This window comes from Syngnathus typhle, linkage group LG7 (assembly GCF_033458585.1).
Source record: "Syngnathus typhle isolate RoL2023-S1 ecotype Sweden linkage group LG7, RoL_Styp_1.0, whole genome shotgun sequence".
Classification (NCBI taxonomy): Eukaryota; Metazoa; Chordata; class Actinopteri; order Syngnathiformes; family Syngnathidae; genus Syngnathus; species Syngnathus typhle.
In genome coordinates this window covers 8,272,887-8,291,703 of record NC_083744.1, presented here as the reverse complement: position 1 = coordinate 8,291,703, position 18,817 = coordinate 8,272,887, and the positions used below count along the sequence as shown (strand labels likewise).

General features: G+C 37.5%; 1 protein-coding gene across 2 annotated transcripts in view; it reads right to left on the bottom strand.

Annotated features, from left to right (window-relative positions):
* cdh13 (cadherin 13, H-cadherin (heart)) overlaps window positions 1-18,817 on the bottom strand; it is a 164,746-nt gene that overhangs the window by 81,190 nt on the left and 64,739 nt on the right. For both annotated transcript variants that reach the window (XM_061284167.1, XM_061284168.1), the window contains exons 3-5: window positions 18,170-18,381; window positions 12,856-12,954; window positions 8,145-8,297 (exon numbers count right to left, since the gene is read on the bottom strand). In XM_061284167.1, coding sequence (XP_061140151.1) covers window positions 8,145-8,297; window positions 12,856-12,954; window positions 18,170-18,381 — 464 coding nt within the window. The remainder of the gene's footprint in view (window positions 1-8,144; window positions 8,298-12,855; window positions 12,955-18,169; window positions 18,382-18,817) is intronic.

Below are 18,817 nucleotides of genomic sequence, written 5' to 3'. Positions count from 1 at the left end.
GTCTCCCCCGTGTTTTTTGTGTGCCTTCTCAATATGTAAATCCGTTTAATATATAAATGCCGCCACTGCCACGAAAACTACCACACCACTGCCATATTGGGATATTAAAAGCACGCTCTATATACTTTTCATAGTGTTGCCTGTGCTTTGTGTGCAAACAAAATAATTTTGCAGCAGGACAAGCAATAAATATATTCCAGTGGGATACAATTAATCGGGTGTGGGGGGAAAAGGGGTTTTACATTAACCATAGAATGACTTCTTAACTACAGAAATATTCACAGTTTAAAACATTTGGCCATAAAATACACATACACTAGATCATTATTAACAATCATCGGCAATCCTGTTGGGAGATTTGAATAATGGAGGGATTTAGGGAACAAATGCATAAATATGCAAAGCATCTTTGGGCCACACACATCATCTATAATATTATGCAAGGGTCCAAACAATTTTGTCTAAGAATGTTTCTTTTCAAACTCATGTAAACACACTTACAGAGTGTGCACAGTATTGTGTTAATCTTAATCTTCATTAGTATCTTGGCCAATGTTACAATATAGACATAAACGTAAATATTTTTTTAACATGCAAAACATTCGAGACAATGGACAAATGCCATTTACCAAAACGACCACTAAAAACTCAGCTACGAGACAAAGAAAAGCGAGGACATGTTTCTGCTGTTAGTCGTCTAAAATCAGTTGCCATTTAGTCACAGATAGATTTTAAAGTGGTGTTGCTAGTCCACAAATCACTAAATGGTTTAGGGCTGGAGTAGCTCACAGATGGGTTTAAAGGTAATAAAACAAGTAGGACTGTTATACAAGTAGATCGATTGACTAAGGCCAGCTAATTGTGCCCCGAGTGCAAACTAAACTGTAAACTTGATGGTGAGGCATAATTTACAGACTAACCGTTTCAATTCATGCCCTTCATTGACAGGTCTGGTGCTACGTTTGCAATTTTGAAACATACTTTTCACTCAAGATTCCATGTGATACATACACTATAGAATATGCAATATATTCTTATGGACATATATACTATGAGATTATAACTCAGGAAGGAGGGGAAAAAACAATGTGAAAAAAATCTATAGCACCACATTGAAAATAGGTTTAGGTTGCATTATTAATTACGATAGTTTTATTTTAAATTTCTTATCTCGCTTTGTTTGAGGTTTGTGAAGTGGTTCAATAGTCCTGACCTTCCATGAAATTACGGCATTAAAAAAAGCCACACACAAGTCTAAGCCTTAGAAAGACTTGTTGTTTCAAGTCAAAATGAAGAAATACCTGTGCTATAAATGCTTTTGGTGGAACTGTAAACTAGTTACCATGACTAACATTCTTCTCCTTGCGTACTTCAGTTTTTTCTTCGGCTTCCATTATGTGCCTAATGGAAGAAGACGCAGCGTGGCAGCGAGTTTTCGTACCCACCATGTGTTTAGTTTGCAGCTAGGATTGAATTTTTGGCTACAATGTGACACGGGACTTTATTTGAACAAAGCCAATTTGAAGTCAAAAGAGAAACTTTTAACATTGTTATTAAGCGGATTTTCTGTCGTCTTCGTGTGGTGCCGGAGGCAGCGCAAGCTCCGCTCAAATTATTTTCTGAACGCAGCTTGTGCTTCAACACACTGGGCTCCAGTACCTAATTTTTTGGGCTACACTAAACAAGCAAACAGCACATTTGAACAACATTCGGAGTTCCTGAATGGTTTTGTTTAAGCAGTACGCCTGGGGCATATTTTGCATCTATAATGAGGAAACGAGGATTTTAGGAGCAACGCATTGCAATGTTTATGGGCTGTTTTTTTTTTTAAGTAAGTCTTGCCTACCTACCTGCCACCCCTGCGAAAAAGTGAGAAAGTTATGGTTACAAATAAAATAATTGCATTAAAGGAGAGCTGCCATAACCAAACCCCAAACTAGCAAAGGAATGCTGTATTATGTGTCAACTGGGTAATGACAGACTAGGCAAGTAAACTTATTTTCTTGCATTGCACGACCTTCGCAGTCGTTCCTCTTTCAATCAGTTTTGCATGACATCACGCACCTTTCACTTCCATACGCTGTCTCACTGCACAATCTTCAATATATTACACTTACATTATCACTGTGTAACTAAAAGCACGAGGTACAATGGCGGTCACGCACATACACGCAGTTACTTGCATGCCCAGACACAAACATCTATTGAACATTAGGCACATTGTTTTTCAATTATTATTCTGTCCCAGTTGCTTCTTTAGTAGATTTCCAACAAGGCTAAAAAAGATAGGAAAACTGGGGTCGATATCAGCATGCAAAGAACCTGACCTAGGGCATTAATAATCATAAGACTGTGAAAAGCGATGATCTGTTGAACTGCATATCCTGACTTAAAGCACTGTGTGGAATGTTAATAAAATATAGGCTACTGTAGATACAGTAATTAATGAGATTTCTCTCCCCCGCCATACACTGCAAATCAGTCAATGTTAAAATTTCAGTAGTAACTATACTATAGTGGTTGTTGGAAGTGTTTGCAATGGCAAATGTCAACACTAATAGTTATTTTCTGAACAAATACAAACTAAATAAAAATAATAATTATTATTATTATTATTATTAAAGTAGATCGACTTAAGTTATTTGAAATAAATTCATTCAGTTAAAGCTAGACATGAATTGAAAATGTGAAAAGGATTATGCATATGGTAGTTTTTCCATTGCACTTCACTGTCATCGACGTGTTTTCCATTTCAATTTAGTGTTCCTCTCCCACTGTGGCATTGAAGTAGCCACCCTCTCCTTCATTTGTTGGGGAGAATTCAAAAGAGTTTTGCCTGTCACTGATATTCTTAAGATCCCTGTGAAACTGCTTGCAGTCGCTCCAAGGTGAATATTACTCATCACCTCCCAAATACAGCTGAGACTCAGCCATTATCAGCAGACGTCATAGCAGAACCCTGCTTCCGCTATTTAGAGCAGTGGTTCCCAAATGTTAGCTAGAATACTTTCATCTTTGGTTCCGGATGAGTGACTCATCAATTTGCAACTCCGAATTGTGACGTTCTCCTTAGCTCGCAATATAAGGAGGAAGACCACAGCATTCACAGTCTCTTTAAAAATACTTTACTGATGTTTTACATCGGAACTTACACAATTCAAAGAGAGGGACTGCTTGATGAAGCTCAATTAACAATCAAATGACAAATAGTAAATACATCTGGAACGGGGTGTGCCTTCATGCACCAAATTTCTTCATTACGTCTCATTCATAATCTTGAAATGGCGTGTGACCGTCGTAAACCAAAATTAGATATACATAATGAGACCTGGTGCTATGAAGATAAAATATGCACTGTTTGTTTAATCCATGTTCTAGCAGCCAGTTCTAAATCTTTAATTGGAAAAGTGTATGCCTCTGTGATCTCATTTGTACTTTTACAGCCTGTGTTTATCGTCTAAAAACCTATTTAAATGTCAAAAAGAATATTACAGTGATGGTAAATTACGTAAAGATGTTCATGTGCTCATTAGCAAAAGATTGCTTCTTAAGATTGATTATTTTGTGCATGGGTTTCTTTCACCAGTCTTATCTCAGAGATCCTCATCTAAAAATCATTCATTCATCACAGCAGAGAAGACACCAACGGATTGTCAACGGAGATAAAAATAGACACTCTTGGGATGGTGGGGGGGATAAAAGACGGGGTAGGACATAAAAACCGAAAAGATAGAAAAAGCAGGGCTCTTTCATTTAGCGGGCAAGATAAAAATAAAAGATAATCCCTCCTGGATGGGTATTGGAATTGACACTACGGCTTCCCCTCGTGTAACATGGCACCAAGTTAAGGTACGGAATCATCTTTTGTCTGGCACTGATAGGATTGCTTGATGGGACGGCGGAAATATGTCTGTAACTCTGCTTCATCCTCTGTCGCAGTGTTAAAGCTTCACTCATCTTAAAAGCTCTATTAATTGTGTGAAGGCTTTCCAAAAATTCACCATTCATTCCCGGTGGCCCGCTCAACATTACACATTTACGTGTACATTGAAATCTTTGAAATTCAAAACAATTACATCATTCAGTTCAGCATGGGAAAGATTTTTAACATTCTCCCCCAAAAACTTTCATAGTAATTTTCACATGGTAAATTCACAAATTCATATAATCTATTCCCACATGTATCCACTGATTCATACAATTTCAACACACGCAAAATAAATATGTGTGTGTGCCTGTGTGGGTGTGTGTCTGTGTATGTGTGTTGTGCTTTATCTATTGCCCACATACAGGGAATACGTTCACACGAGGCCTATTTCCCTGTGTGCAGGGCAGCGTATCGTGCACTCTAAAGCCCAAGAAATTATGGTTCACTCAAGCAGAAAACAGAAGAAGGATTTGGACAACTGTTTGCAGTTGCAGCTACTACAAATAGAGTGGGCATCAAATTGATGTGCATAAAAGCTGTCTATTATTGTAATTGACGTGCAATCATTAAATTGAAAGGGTCTCAATGGCAAATGAAGGTCATATACTATACTGTAGCCATCTATTAAATTAATCTTCTAGAATAAAGTAATCCCTCTGAAAGAAAATCAATTCTTTCATTTTCTTTACTGGTTATCCTGCTCAGATTCACATGAAGCTAAAGGCGATAGACACCCTGGACTGGTCGCCAGTGAATCTCAAGCAGACGCATGTAGAGCGAGACAATCATTCTCACTTATAGCCACACTGTCTAAGCAGGAACTGAACTACTGCTGCTTGGACCAAAGTCAGGCGAATAAACCACCACCCCAGGGGCTGGCAACCTTTAATACTCAAAAAGCGATTTGGAACATCTCCCACAGAAAAGAAGAAACAAAAACACAGGGAGTCACAAAAACCCTTTGACATCTAAAGTAAGCCCAACACTGTATGTTCTGTTTTTTAACCTGTATGTATATATGCATACAAAAATGGTAGTAAACTATTTTATTTCAGTGGGAAAAAAAACTGTGAAAAAAGAGACTTTAGTATAAATCCTCTCTTTTGATATTTTGCTAAATTTTGCATGGGTAGAATTGAGTGTAACGAGGACATTTGTGCCAATGGCCATGGCTTCAAAACATTAAACGTAAGTAAAAGCCCCCCATTCAGTACAGCAGCATGCAATATATGAGTCATATTATTTTATAGGCAATCAAACACAATGTTATCTCTGCAAAGTCAAAAATGTAATTATGTAAAACTGATTAGAATTAAAAGAATAACAGTCATTTTCTATAGGCATTCTCTGAACATAATTGCCTGCAGTATACAATGCGGGAACATTACACTAACTAAAGGAGAAAATGTCGGCCTGTATCACTGATAACCTTTTCCAAATCATTTTAAAGTTCGTTGACAATTTCTTGTGCTGATTACCAGCGTTAGATTTTTGATGGTGAGTTTTGTGAGTTCATCTCACTGCAGCCTGTGCTTTGACAGTTGTGCTTGTCTGGCTATGATGCTCAAAATAAATCAATGGAATTGTAGAATGTGTGAAAGAAAGTTGACTTGACCAAGCCTTCCTACACAAAATATGTCAAACATAGTACAATGCTGGGCTGCTTATTCCAATAGAGCCAACACAATGAAGAGGCAGCCACTAAATATGTGGGACAAGATACATGGTGACTTACCCATAAGAGGAAAGCTGAGAGTCAATCGACCAAAGTGTTTTAAATTATTGATATTTTTTATATTAATGAGAAAAGAGAGCGTTCATAATCACAGTTTTGACAAAAATAGATTGAAAAAGGCCAATCTGCTTGTTTCTTGCAAACCCCATTAATTTCAAACTTTCATTAATTTAAAAAATTAATTTCAAAGACTAAAAGAAAAATAATGAGAAAACAAAAACCTCAGGGTATGGCTGATTTAACCTCCTTGAAAGATAAAGATGTTTTAAGTCAAACACAATCCATTCTGTCATTTCAGGTGTGTGATATGTCACATTTCAAAACAGCTTTCCCCCCAAAGGAAATAAAGCAAATGAATTCAAGAGTGTCACAGTCATCTACATTCTTTGTACCGCTTATCTCGTTAGGGTTGTGGATGTGCTGTTTTCTATTCCAGCTAACAGTGGGGCAAGAGGCAGGATAAACACTGAAATCATCGCCAGCCAATAACAAACATTGTTAACGGCTATCTAAAAAGTAAAGTGTATCATCTCGTGGTCTTGTACACATACATATTGTTGGAGTAATTAACTGCAGCATTCAGAGAGATTCTCTAGGTAACTAACCTTGTTGAATTATGACAATCTGAATCACAGAGGTTCAATTATTAAATGATGGGAACGAGATTGTTATTTGTTTTCATACTTCTTTCTGATAACGATGCAAATTACACTTCCTCCTTTTGGCCCGATTCACCCCGATCAAAATATATAGAGGAGTCCAATCCGATCTCCTTATACGTGCCATCTTCAATCCAGATAGATTTGTATTTTTCATTTACTAATCTAAATAAAAAAACACATTTTACATTCAACGATCATCAACATGGGCTCAACTGATAGCTGTCTGTGTTGAATGTGTGTGTTCATCCACAGTAAATGTTTACCCTTCTAGTGGTTTGTCAATTTCTAGTGGTTTGGTTCACGGTTCCTGCAATAGCACACTATTTATCGTGAGTTAATCTGGTGATGGCGTTCTTGTGTTCGGCTTTAATCTTCTTACATATATTTCCAGTCTGACTTTAAGGAGCAGAAACAAATTGTGCAAGATGTTAATACCCTATTAAATGGCAAAGGCATAGTGTTGAATAGCACTCATGCAGCAACCACAAAGCTCAAGTTATGCTCTCACGATGCTTGCTGACAGACAGCGAGGCTTTATTAAAGTGGACACAATGGAGAATGTACTTAGACTGTTCTATTCTCATTACAAATAGTTGGGCTTCTGGAGTGCCTGCCCATCCACCGATTGTGAACTTCATTCAAGTAAAGCTTTTCTTTTCTGCCAAGTTTTAAAAGGAATGTTCTGAATTTTGCCTGGAGGGCTTTCAGTATGTCAAAGCTAACAAGTGAGCAGAGGTGCATAGAGTTTTTTTTTTTTTTAGCGTTTGCAAAGATTTGCATAAATACAATTTATCATTTTGGTAATCAAATATTTTGTATTTACTCAACATACTACACCACTAGCTCCATCCCATATTTTTAAATAAATATAGTACATGTATTTGCACCTTGCTGATGTGAGTATTGTTTATCAGCTAATACCAACATATTGGTCTTAACAGTAACACAATGGTCATGTTTTATTGGTCATTTCAGCAAATGGAATGTTCTTCAACCACTTTGAGAAACATTTATAAGCAGTGCAGCATAACTCACATGTCCAATGTGGTTTATAACACCTGCCAAATGTTGAATATTTATGAAATGGCAGGTGGAGTGCAACCACAGGAGAGCCGCTGGTGATGTGCACGGTAATGGCACCTCCAGATGCCCCAATTCAATTTCACCCTTTAGCTCATCCTGTACTTACAATTGGACTGACTTGATTTGTCAAAGGTTTGAAGATGACACAAATCAGCAGCGACAACAGAGACAAGTGAAACCTGTCAAGCACGTGCTTGTATTTTTCTTTTGAAGGGTCGTTGTCCCTGTCAATTTTCTTTTTCATATTTATAATATGAGATTTTAAAAGGCAACTATTTTACTGTTAGCTTGCAGTTAAAAGAGGATGAAGGTCAACGGATCAACTAAGGTAAAAAAATATTGGACATTATCTTTATCCCTCTTTCATTTAACGTTCAAAATAAAAAGCTTTTTATAAAGTAAGTTACAAAATATTCATATTGAAATGTGAGAAGGTCTTTCTGCGTATCACTTTATGTACCATTGTTTCTTTTGCTCAAAAGAAATGAAATGGATTTTAGGAATTCTGTCATATTAAAGGAGAGATTTACTCTGAATTCACACTACAAGTACATTTTTTGCTGCCTATGTCTGAAAATGTGACAGTGAGTAAATTCTGATGTGGGGATGATGGATGTAATCACCATCCTGTGAGGTCCCGAATAAATAAATGCAAACTTATGGTTTTAGTAATCTGTTTGCAGTATTTTAGTTTGAATTTACAGTTGATTACGTGACAGAGATGAAGCCCACTGACCTGGTATGAATCGATGACCTCCCGGTCCAGTGAGCGAGTGACTGATACGTCTCCTGTGTCTATGTCAATAGTAAAGAGACCTTTGGGGTCCTGGTCAGCACCAGGTCCCGTCAGTCGGAAAATATGATCCCATGACTTCTCTGTTGCAATCACCTGCAGGCCAAAACACACACGGGAAGTCAAAGCGTTGCACATTTATCTTTTGGGTCATGCTATTTCCCAGATTATATTGTTGTGTCGGCAGAAATACATTTTGATAGATGTACTCACATGAGACTACAGTTGCCAGCACCATCCATGAGGAGGCCATTCAGAAGAAAAGAAAAAGAAAAGGGAGGGTGCAGATCATTTTATGTCCACACAGTGTAGATTGTGACTTAAAGAAAAAAATCAAATAATAATTCTAACCTTAATTACTGAAAAATATTAAGAGCATAATCAAAACAAAGTCTGGAAACATCCCATACTTCAAAAGTCAAACTAAACATAGAGTTCAACTGTTACTCGGTATGATTAACTCTTAAGACTTTAGCACAATTTAGGTTTTTTTTCAGAGAGTTTTTTTTAAACTACAATTTAGAGAAGGAAATGCATGAGAAAAGCGTAATTACAGATGACAGAGATTAAATATTCATATCATGATTAGAGTGAACAAGGCGGGCAGTTTCCCATGATATTGCTGAAAAAATGACACCATTTTATTTTTAATGTAAAAATATTAAATCTGTAAAAATGCGTTTTGGGCTCATAAGAAAATGTAAAAATCCGCAACCAATATGAATTATTTATTCCACTTATTCTTATTATACTACTTTACACTGTTTAATTTATTTTTCCGACTTTGATGACACCTCGTAATGCTAAACTTGTATTCAAATCCTAACCTGTTATTCTCGTGAAGTGCGAAATACCGAATTCCAGTACCCACCAAAGACCGTTGTTATTAATATGACCTGGTGATTGAGGAAGTCAGGGTGGAAAGGCAGCAAATCAAAAGGATTCAAAGATGGCTCAGCAGCGAACCTTCGAGAAGGCAGCGCCACTAAAATAAGGCATGCTGGTGTTCAATGAGATGTGAACGTATTAGTGAGCTGATGACGTGGCAACTCCAGGTGAAACCGTAGTAAAGTGTCAGCGAAAGTTTAGCGTACGAGATGCTAAGTGGGAAATTGCAAGACCAAAGTCTACACTTGACTGACGCAGGTGGTGCGAACTAAATATGTATCCAGTAGCTTTGTCTGTGCTGAATATGTCTCCACAGTGAGTCGGGCAGGCACCGAGAGGAAAAGATCCCCCCCCACCACCACCATGTCTATCAGCTCAAATTAATTGCTAAACAAACATGAAAAGCAGTGTGGGGTGTGACACGACATGGAAATGACAGGAATTGAGTTGCTGCTGTTCAAAAATACTGAGAATGAGCACTGAAGCACTTTTATAGTAGAAAACCCTTTTTTGACCCATGAGATGATGTAGACAGCTCTGAATGAATTTCGAGTTCAACTGTGATACCAGCAGTTTATGTATATGTTTGCATTCGTCAATATCTGGAAAAAAAAAAATACTAATTACAGGTTAATGAGAGAAACATTTGGAACAGATTGAGCAATTCTTTAAGAAACACTCTATATACTCTATACAAGTAGTCTAAATATTGTTGAGATGAGTCTCCTTGAGAGAAAGAAGAATGCAGGTACTCATTTATGTGTCCTTCCAGTTCAAACTAATGAAGGGCAAAATGAAAGTTTGAAAGGCCCGGTAAGGACGGAATTCTCATGAAAAAATGAGTCACTAATGGTGACAGTGGAACAGATTATTTCGACACATATTATTTTCTTGGTAATTATTGTTATAAAATATAGCTAAAATCAGAGGTTGACTGGCAGTCTGGAACAGACAAGGCTTTCAGCTGTTGACCTATGAAACAGAGTAACAGTAACCAGCTCAATCTCAACATTTTTGCAATGCGTGGTGAACTAAGTATTGGAAATGTGCATTTGATGGACACGGGTGGCCAAAATGAATACGTACACCAACCAATGACATGTTCATTGGCTGTATGGATGGAGAGACAAATGGAAAGCCATATAATTCTAAAAAGGAATAATAATAATAAAATGTGGAATTGTGATTCACCATATTGGAGCCAATATAAAAGTCTTCCTTAATGCCCGCAACCATGGTTATGGCACTATGCATTGCGTTGCTAATGGAAAAAGGTAGAAAAACAGAAGCCTACTTTAGGTCAGCATCTATTCTGGAGTTATCACCTGACAAATCTGCTTTTTATTGCTTTGCCTGCTTGTAAGCTCCTCTCATCATATTGCATACCACCACCTGCTCCATTTGTCCTGCGGTCCAAGCAAGATTCAGAATTTGCGTCTGCCAAACAAAACATGACTAACTGTATGAAAAGGACAAAAGAAAGGAAGAAGCCCCTAATAAAGGGAGAGTGTGTGTGTGTGTGTGTGTGTGATTGGATGTTTCTTTGTCTTCCAGAGACAATTAAGCAAATAATTTAGAATAAATGATAAAGCCAGAGGCTGCGTGTGTTTTAATGCTGTAATATTCCCCAATACAACGTGCCTGCTCTGTGTTCAGAAGATACGGCCAATTTTTTTCGGCAGTTTTGTTGAGAGCACAAACAATACAAAAAAGTGCATGAGGGGAGGAAAAAAATAAAACAAAGCAAACATGTAGGAGCTGTTGGACAGCCTTGGAAAGATGATGCAGAGAAAGGAGAGGTGATGAAACAATGGAAGAGACAACATATTCATTTTGTGATGGATATTATCTGGCACTGCAAGTTGATTTGTGAGCTGAAACCTGAGGTTGACGTTGCATGTTGACGTGTGTGACTTTAACACGTATTGCATAAGTGAACCGAGGCATTTACTGTCAACTAACATATTTTAAAAAATAAATAAAAATAAAATAGCTTGCAACAACAACAACAAAAATCAGAAAAGTACAAACCAATATTTCCAGGGAATGATTTGGCGCAAACCTTTGCAGTTGCCAGATACATTGAGGGGCATTTCATTGCAAGATTCAGTTTGTGTTGGTGGCCCCAGAGAGAACACAAAAGAGACCTCGCTATCAAAACAATCCCGAAACCAGCAGGAGGTGTGACACAAACAATGTGCTTCCAACCCTTCTCTTGAGACCTGTAGTCACAACACCATCCTCCGGCCCTTGAGCCAAACACACACACACACATTACATTCCCACATATTATCCAATGACAGTCACCCATCACTCGCGCTCTTTACTTCTATTTTAAGGCAAGATGGAGAATGCCTAAAAAATGGCTCGCTGTCTCATGAATTTAATGGTTGCATAAGACAAAAACAATTGGTGTGGAAAATCAGTTTCAGCGTGTCACAGACATATGACTTCTACTTCATGTAACGACACACGTAAGCCTGTCCTGTCAAGTAAAACGTTGATGGTGGTACTACATGCGAGAATGAGGGAAAAACTTTATGCGGAGGCAAATAATAATGGGGGAAGTAGAGAAGTAAATGGGAGCAAGATCGTTAAGGGGGATCTGGGCCGCTCACATGCTGAATTGTTAGCTGGACCTTAGAGGATAGACTAAACCATACTGCTGACTGTCATACTCATTTTGTTCAACCTCCAGTGAATGACTTAGTCTATGAAAGTCACCACCTCTTCGACTGGTTTCAGCTAGTTAACTCTGCGCTCCTCAGATGGGGAGTTCATTTCCAAACATAATCTGGGTGCAAGACCCTGCGCTACTGCTCTCTCCGGAGTATCATTATCATAAATACAGCTGAGTATGTGATAGCTTTCATTTTAGTCACTGAGGGCACTGGCACATTTCTCTGTTTCCTTTCCTATCTGAAACAAACAAGCCGGAGACGCTAATACATTGTAGATTTTATCACCGGCATAGACAAATGAAAAATCTGCTCAAGTTTTAAAATGTTAAATGAATGCTTTGCTTTCTATCCTCTGAAAGGAAATGAATTCATTTGGGTTTTTTGAAGACTTTTATAGACATTTAATACACTGACAGACAATATCTGATTAATTTAGTTTTAGTATTCATCATGAGTGTTGTTTTTCTTCCTGAAAACACGCTTGATGGAAATGGCTCATTGAGACACTGAAGTTTGGAAATATTCATTTGGTAGAATAAAATGGTCTAAAGTGTGAAGTACTTAAATTGATGTTAGTTAAGGACATGATGGAAATATTGCATGTTGACCTTTTTGTGAATTAACATTTTTTTCTATCGTCTAAAAATATAAAGTAGAGGCTAATTTAAGTTTCCACTTTCAAAAAAAAGTAATACAGAAAGTATGAAACATTATGTGATAAGATAAAAGTTTAATTGTAACAGTTAATTTGGAATTTATTTGTATTTCCCAAAACTGAGCAAATTGAAAAACTTGTAAAGGACTAAATTTGTAACCATGGACTTCTTTTAATCCCCTAATTTCTCTTTCATTACCAAGTTTTACTATTTGGCACTGTTATTGTTGTTTTATGTATCGCAATAATAAGTGCATTCATGTCATTTTCCAACCTCATTTTATACCCTACCAGACTTAACAGAGATACATAGTTATAAATTATGTATTTGCTTGAATTGTAATATCCACATCACAGTCATATTTTAAATCTTTCTAGGTCTCATATTTAGTGTTGTTGGTTTATAGTAGTGTAGTAGTATCATTCTTACCTTGCCGATGATCCTTGGGAAAGGGGCTCTCTGGTTCTCAGTGACAATCATTGGAGGAACCAGCAGGGATCTTTTCACTCTATGTGGCAGACCGAGAAGCTATAACATAAAAATCACAATATATTACACATTGGTGCATTATAAATGATTTGCTTGAATGAAGAAAATAGAATACCGACCAAGCATTCGATTATATGGATTTGAAAACAACTGCCAGCGGTCAGAGGTTGTTGTTTTTTTTTCCGCTTTATTGAAGATGAAGAAAATAACATGGAGTTTGATAAGGAAAGCAAGAAGGAAATCATGCACCCATTGAGCTTGCAGCATCAGTGGTAAACACATGAGACTGGACGTTGTCAAGGGAAATGAACTCAAGTTCATATATAATTGTCTTTTCAATCACACCAAACAAAAAAGACAAAGGAAGAAATGTGTTGTTGAAATCAGAAGCAAAGATTTTTAGTCATTAGTACGAGATCAAAAAATAAAGTACATTTTTTTAGCAGAATGAAGTGAGGATGTTTCAAATAAAAATAAGTCAAATGAAGACCACATCATATTGGGCCGTGTCACCAGTTACGTATTAGGTATGAGGAAACTGACCGAAAGAAAGACAGCTAAAAATAGGATAACACAGCAAGCTACTGATTTAATGAACCAGTAACAATTACTGCAGATGGTTTTGACAAAGTGAAACTGTTGAGGCAGAGGGAGTAGATCACAGATTGTAGCTCTCTGAAACACAATTGCATGGACTAATTTTATTCAACACCCTCTTGCTGTTGTTTGTTTGTGAAGAAAGAGATGCTGACAACACTAACTTCTGTTTGGGTGTGAATGAAAAAAAAAAAGTCGTTGACATATGAACCGGAATCTGGAATCCTGGCTGCAAACATAGGGATGATATCCTACAATAGAAGAGACATTGGAAACTATCCACACACTGGGACACGAGCCCAGAGAGACAATACACACACACAGGCGCGCGCACACACACACACACACACACACACACACACACACACACCTAGGTATTCACAATAGGTATTCAAGTAATTGTGAAAAGTTCAACTCACCAAAAGTGTTGCAACAATTTGGAGTTAAACCACGTCAAATAAAAATGTGAAGCATGACAACTAGTGGTTCTTGTGCCTGCTTCAAAGTTGATAGTTTCTGGGTTTGAAACATTTGTATTTTCTCTCAAAACTTGCACAGGTTTTACTTTCACGTAACTCTCCAAATAATGTTTTTTTTTTAAATAATAAAACAGTTGATGAAATATAGTAATTAGGACTTGACGGTCTGCCCACACATTTGCTGTAGCCAGTACCAAAGAGTTGTGTTTATAGATCAGAATTTCAAATTCTTCATGAAGCAAAAGTTGACAAGTACATAGTAGTATATTGTTGCAGTGCTTAAAACACAACTGTGAAGACAAAAACGCTCTCACATGTCATTTGAATTGGCATCTCCGTGAAACAACGATGCTGAGAAAAATGACATTTTCTAAAAAGAGCAAACATGTCAACACAGGACCTTGTGAGACGCACTAATATTTTCAATGTGGATAAATTAATGGTGATGTCTGACACCTTAATTCATTTGAATTGTCCAAAATAAATACAGTTCCCTACTTATCAACTCCAATGTCACCAGTGAAGTGAAAAGAAGCAAATGTGACTGCTCAGGGATGGGTGGGCTCTCATGCAATCTCTTGCATTTGGTGGAATGATTGGAAGTGACAAATCTTGCCTTGACATTATTCAGGTCTTTAGTGAACACAATGAGGATTTTTAGGAGAACATCCTTTCAGTAAGCCTATAAGTCTTGCACATACAAGTTAACTCGAATAAGCATTTTTTGCGGGGTTAGGTGGAGGTTGTGGATGAGCAAGAAAACATCTGGTTCACACTGAATTGTTTTATTAAAACACCACAATTAAATGCCATTGTCACACAAAACAAAATTTATACTTGACACAGATCACGATCCAAACATTGCATATGGACAGCTGCGTAATTTATTGTTTGTCTAATTTACTAAACCAATATTGATCTACATGCATTAATCCATTAATCAGGTTCGGACTAGCTTGCTAGCACAAGTTTGGTATGTGTGATGCCTAATTGTTTGTACACATCACCGACTGCTACATCATCCACAGACACCCCTAAATTTACTATAATTGAAATTTGACACACAGTTAAAGAAATGACTGATTATTGGCCTGGCTAAAGAGTTTTAGATGTGCCCTAGGACCTCTCATGGGCAATGAAACTTGGCCTCCTGCGCTGTCCTCATGTTGGCAGAAGAAGAAATATAAACTCTAATGCACCACATTTTCCTTGGGGCGGCCAGCCAAATTAGATGAGTTTAGATGCTGTTAGAAGATATGAGATGAAGTGATGCAGGCACTTTTCCCTGTTTCATTTGCAATGCAGATATCCTTTTTTTGTCCTTCCTTTTTATTGCCCATAGTGCAACACTGTATTGACTGCACACCAATGTGGTGTGCGTACAAACAGGGCTTTGTTTGCGTGTTGACTGATGAGCGCGCTGTTCGTGGCTATCAGTGTGTCTGGCACACCTAGTTGAAAAAGAACAGGTAAGAGGCACAACTAGGGCATATGGCTACAACGGTGCCAACACTCCAACGATGAGCATAGTAGCGGTGAGGCTTCCGTCTGTCAAGCACTTATGCTCCCCTTCCAAAGGTCAGATAAACACAATGAAACAGGAATCATAAACAACCAGACCAGAACCAGCCCAGATATAAATGGTTAAGTCTGAAATGGCCACTCTTAGCAAACCCGTTGAGGCATGACCTTCCAAATGTCAAAGATATTAAACTAGACATGAAACTGTTAAACTGGTAGGTGATGGCTTTTCAAGCACAGGCTGAAAGAACTCCGACCTGAGTTTGGTAATCAAGGGTTGACCGTATCAAAGCCATGGAGCTGGGCCTCAGCTGTGACATACAGCATGTATAAATGAGATCAGAAGCACCACATTTTAGCGAAGGTCTCCACCATGACATCAGGGAACTGTAACGAAAAGGGATGTTTTTTTTTTCTTTCCTAAATTCATCCGTCACTTACGTCAGCACTTATCCTCATTCGGGTTACAGATGAGCTCGAGTTTATGGGGGCGGGCTGAACCCTAGACTAGACTTAAAATGATTTACTGATTACTTTTTTGCCATCATTGTACATCACTGAAATCAAGGTTAAAGGGAAAGTTTGCAATTATTTTATGGGTCTGACATTTTTTCGGTCACAATACACAAAGGAGGACACATAACAATTAAAATTCCTTTTTGCATGGGGGTGGGGGGTGGAGTTTGCCTCATATTAAATGATAACTTGATGACTGAGGGTGACTAAGGCTGGAAACATTACGTAATTGCAAAGAAAGCCAGCAGAAGCACAGAATTTGATATGCTTATTTAAACCACCCTATTTACACTGTGCTCTTTTTTTTATTAAGTTAAAAACAAAAGCAACTCTGTGTGACTAATTATGTGTGTGTGCGTGTGTGTTTAATGTTTTTTTATGTGCAAGCAGCCATGAGACAAGAGAGAAAAGAAAAGAGTCATTGTCATGTGAGCCCAGAGTGACTAAGGCAATAATGTCATGTCCTTGTCTATTCTGCCATTTTTACTTTCAATGCTATATTGAGAAGTGTCATTACTCATTTTTGACAATGTGTTGTGGTCCTGGTGAGAAATGGATAACATCAAGGCCAACCCTAACCAGCAGTGACAAGGTTGTACAGATAACTGTAGAGGACAATTTTAGATATGCTACCAAGTGAAATTGAAAGTGTCCCTATGAAGCATAGCTTAGTTAAAAGTAATCACAGGTGAGGACAAATAGACAGAAAATAATTCAACCATCTGTCCACCATAAGTCATCTTAAATTTATAGGGACACGGCGAATAAAAAACTCTTGAATCTTGAATCTTGTTCAATTTTAATTGAAGTGTTGAGCTTTGCAGTGGGACTATGTGCCCTATTTTTGTCAATGCAGTATTCATTTTGATTTACATAGCTATTGGACTCATATCAGCAGAAAAGTATGTTAATGCACTAAAACAATAGCAAAAGTCCTGAAAACTAAAGTTGGGTACAAGTGTGTCTGCTTGCTTTGGTTTTGCTCCGTTAATAAATTTGATGCAAGTATTATGAGAAGGATGGCTTGTGGATGACTGTATAATCTGTTCACAGTGAAATTGAGTGCCGCTTGGCACATTTACATGGACATTCAGTGTTTAGGTATCCGGGCTCACAATGATTCTAACCATATAACCTAGGAAATCATTTGAATGCGAAAGAGGCTATTGAATGTCAAGCCTTCTAACCAAATGATGAAAATAAGTAGGAATTAATCCAAAAAGCAAAAGACAGACAAAAGGTAAAGCAGTAAACAGAATTACTGAGTTGAATAGGGACACAAACAGATTATAATGTGTACTGTTGTGCTGTGTATGCAAGATGTTCTTTCTCAATCATACCCAGACGGCCTTAGTCAAATTCAAAGCTGGCTAAGAAAAAAAAAATCTATTTGCCAATACAGGATGAAAATATGACTGTGGATGGAATGTTGAAATCATTGCGTTTGCAAAATAAAAGCAACAAAAGCTGAATAAACAGGCTTATGGACTTATTTCAACCCCTTATCAGCTGTTTAATTTGAATGATGCTTGCCTCTGCCCCCACCACAAATATTTTTGCACAACTCTGCAGGAAAAAAATAAAACTCAGAATAAAGCTCACAGTCCATTTCGGCATTATGCATTTGTCGAACTGAAATTGATTCAAACTCTATTTTGCATATGATCAGACCATCTGAAAAAAATATTGGTGAACTTTTCACATGATACATGAATATTACACTTTACTCACTCTTATTACTTGAAATTGTAATAGCTGGAACGAAGGCGGTTTATTTGAATTCATAACAATTTCCACTCTTCTGGGAATGCTTTCTACAATGATCTTCATTGAATGTACTGTACGTATTTCGAGAGAGTGACAATGTGTGCAAAGGTTAAGATTAGAACATTTTCCATCTTCAATAAAAGGTCAAGCTTGCATATTTCAAATAAATTGCCGTTTCTGACAGACACATTCTCTGTAACTGAAATTACACTTAACTTATTCAACAACTTTTTTTCAGTCAATACGTTATGACAGTCATCCGGTTTGATAGACTTCACACAATGGACTTGGACTACTTATTATACTGCACTTAAATACACACAAACACGCGCACACACACACACAATATTCGTTTACACATTGCATTAACTCACTTTGAGAATATGCGCTGATTCAAGTGGGAGTCCAGTTATGTCCACCTGTGCGATGTCATCTGCGTGAGCACTTTGCCCATGGATGAACATGACCGTCCCGCTGTATGTCACATCTTGTAGAGGTACCAAATTCAGGTCCCCATCGACGTGGAACTTGGTGACAGAAACCTCAAAGGCCACGTCTTCATTACCAGCACAATCATCAAATTCAACTGCAAACAAACATATATTGCGAAAATGTCAGACAATCAAGAAAAAAAGAAAATACAGTTTCTGACTTCTTTCCCTGAGAAGAAAACGTTAGAATTTTCTAGATGATCCACACATACACAGAAATTGCCTGAAGATAAAAATACAGAGCAAAATAGAGGCTCCAAAGGTCTTGGCTGCCATAAAAGTGCCAAAAGAGATCAAATTCACGCACGCTCCTGCTGCTTTGTTTACACTTTAAACTGGCTGTTTATGCAAAAAAAAAAAAAACCTGAATCCTGAACTGTGGGCATACAGTGAGGCTTTGGATATGTCAAAAAATATTTGTTGACTTTAAAAAACAAATGCTGCTCATATAATAAACGTTATTCATTGTTTACTTCAGGGATTTTGGCTGTGTGCGTATGTTCAGTAAAAGTACATTTTGATATAAACTTG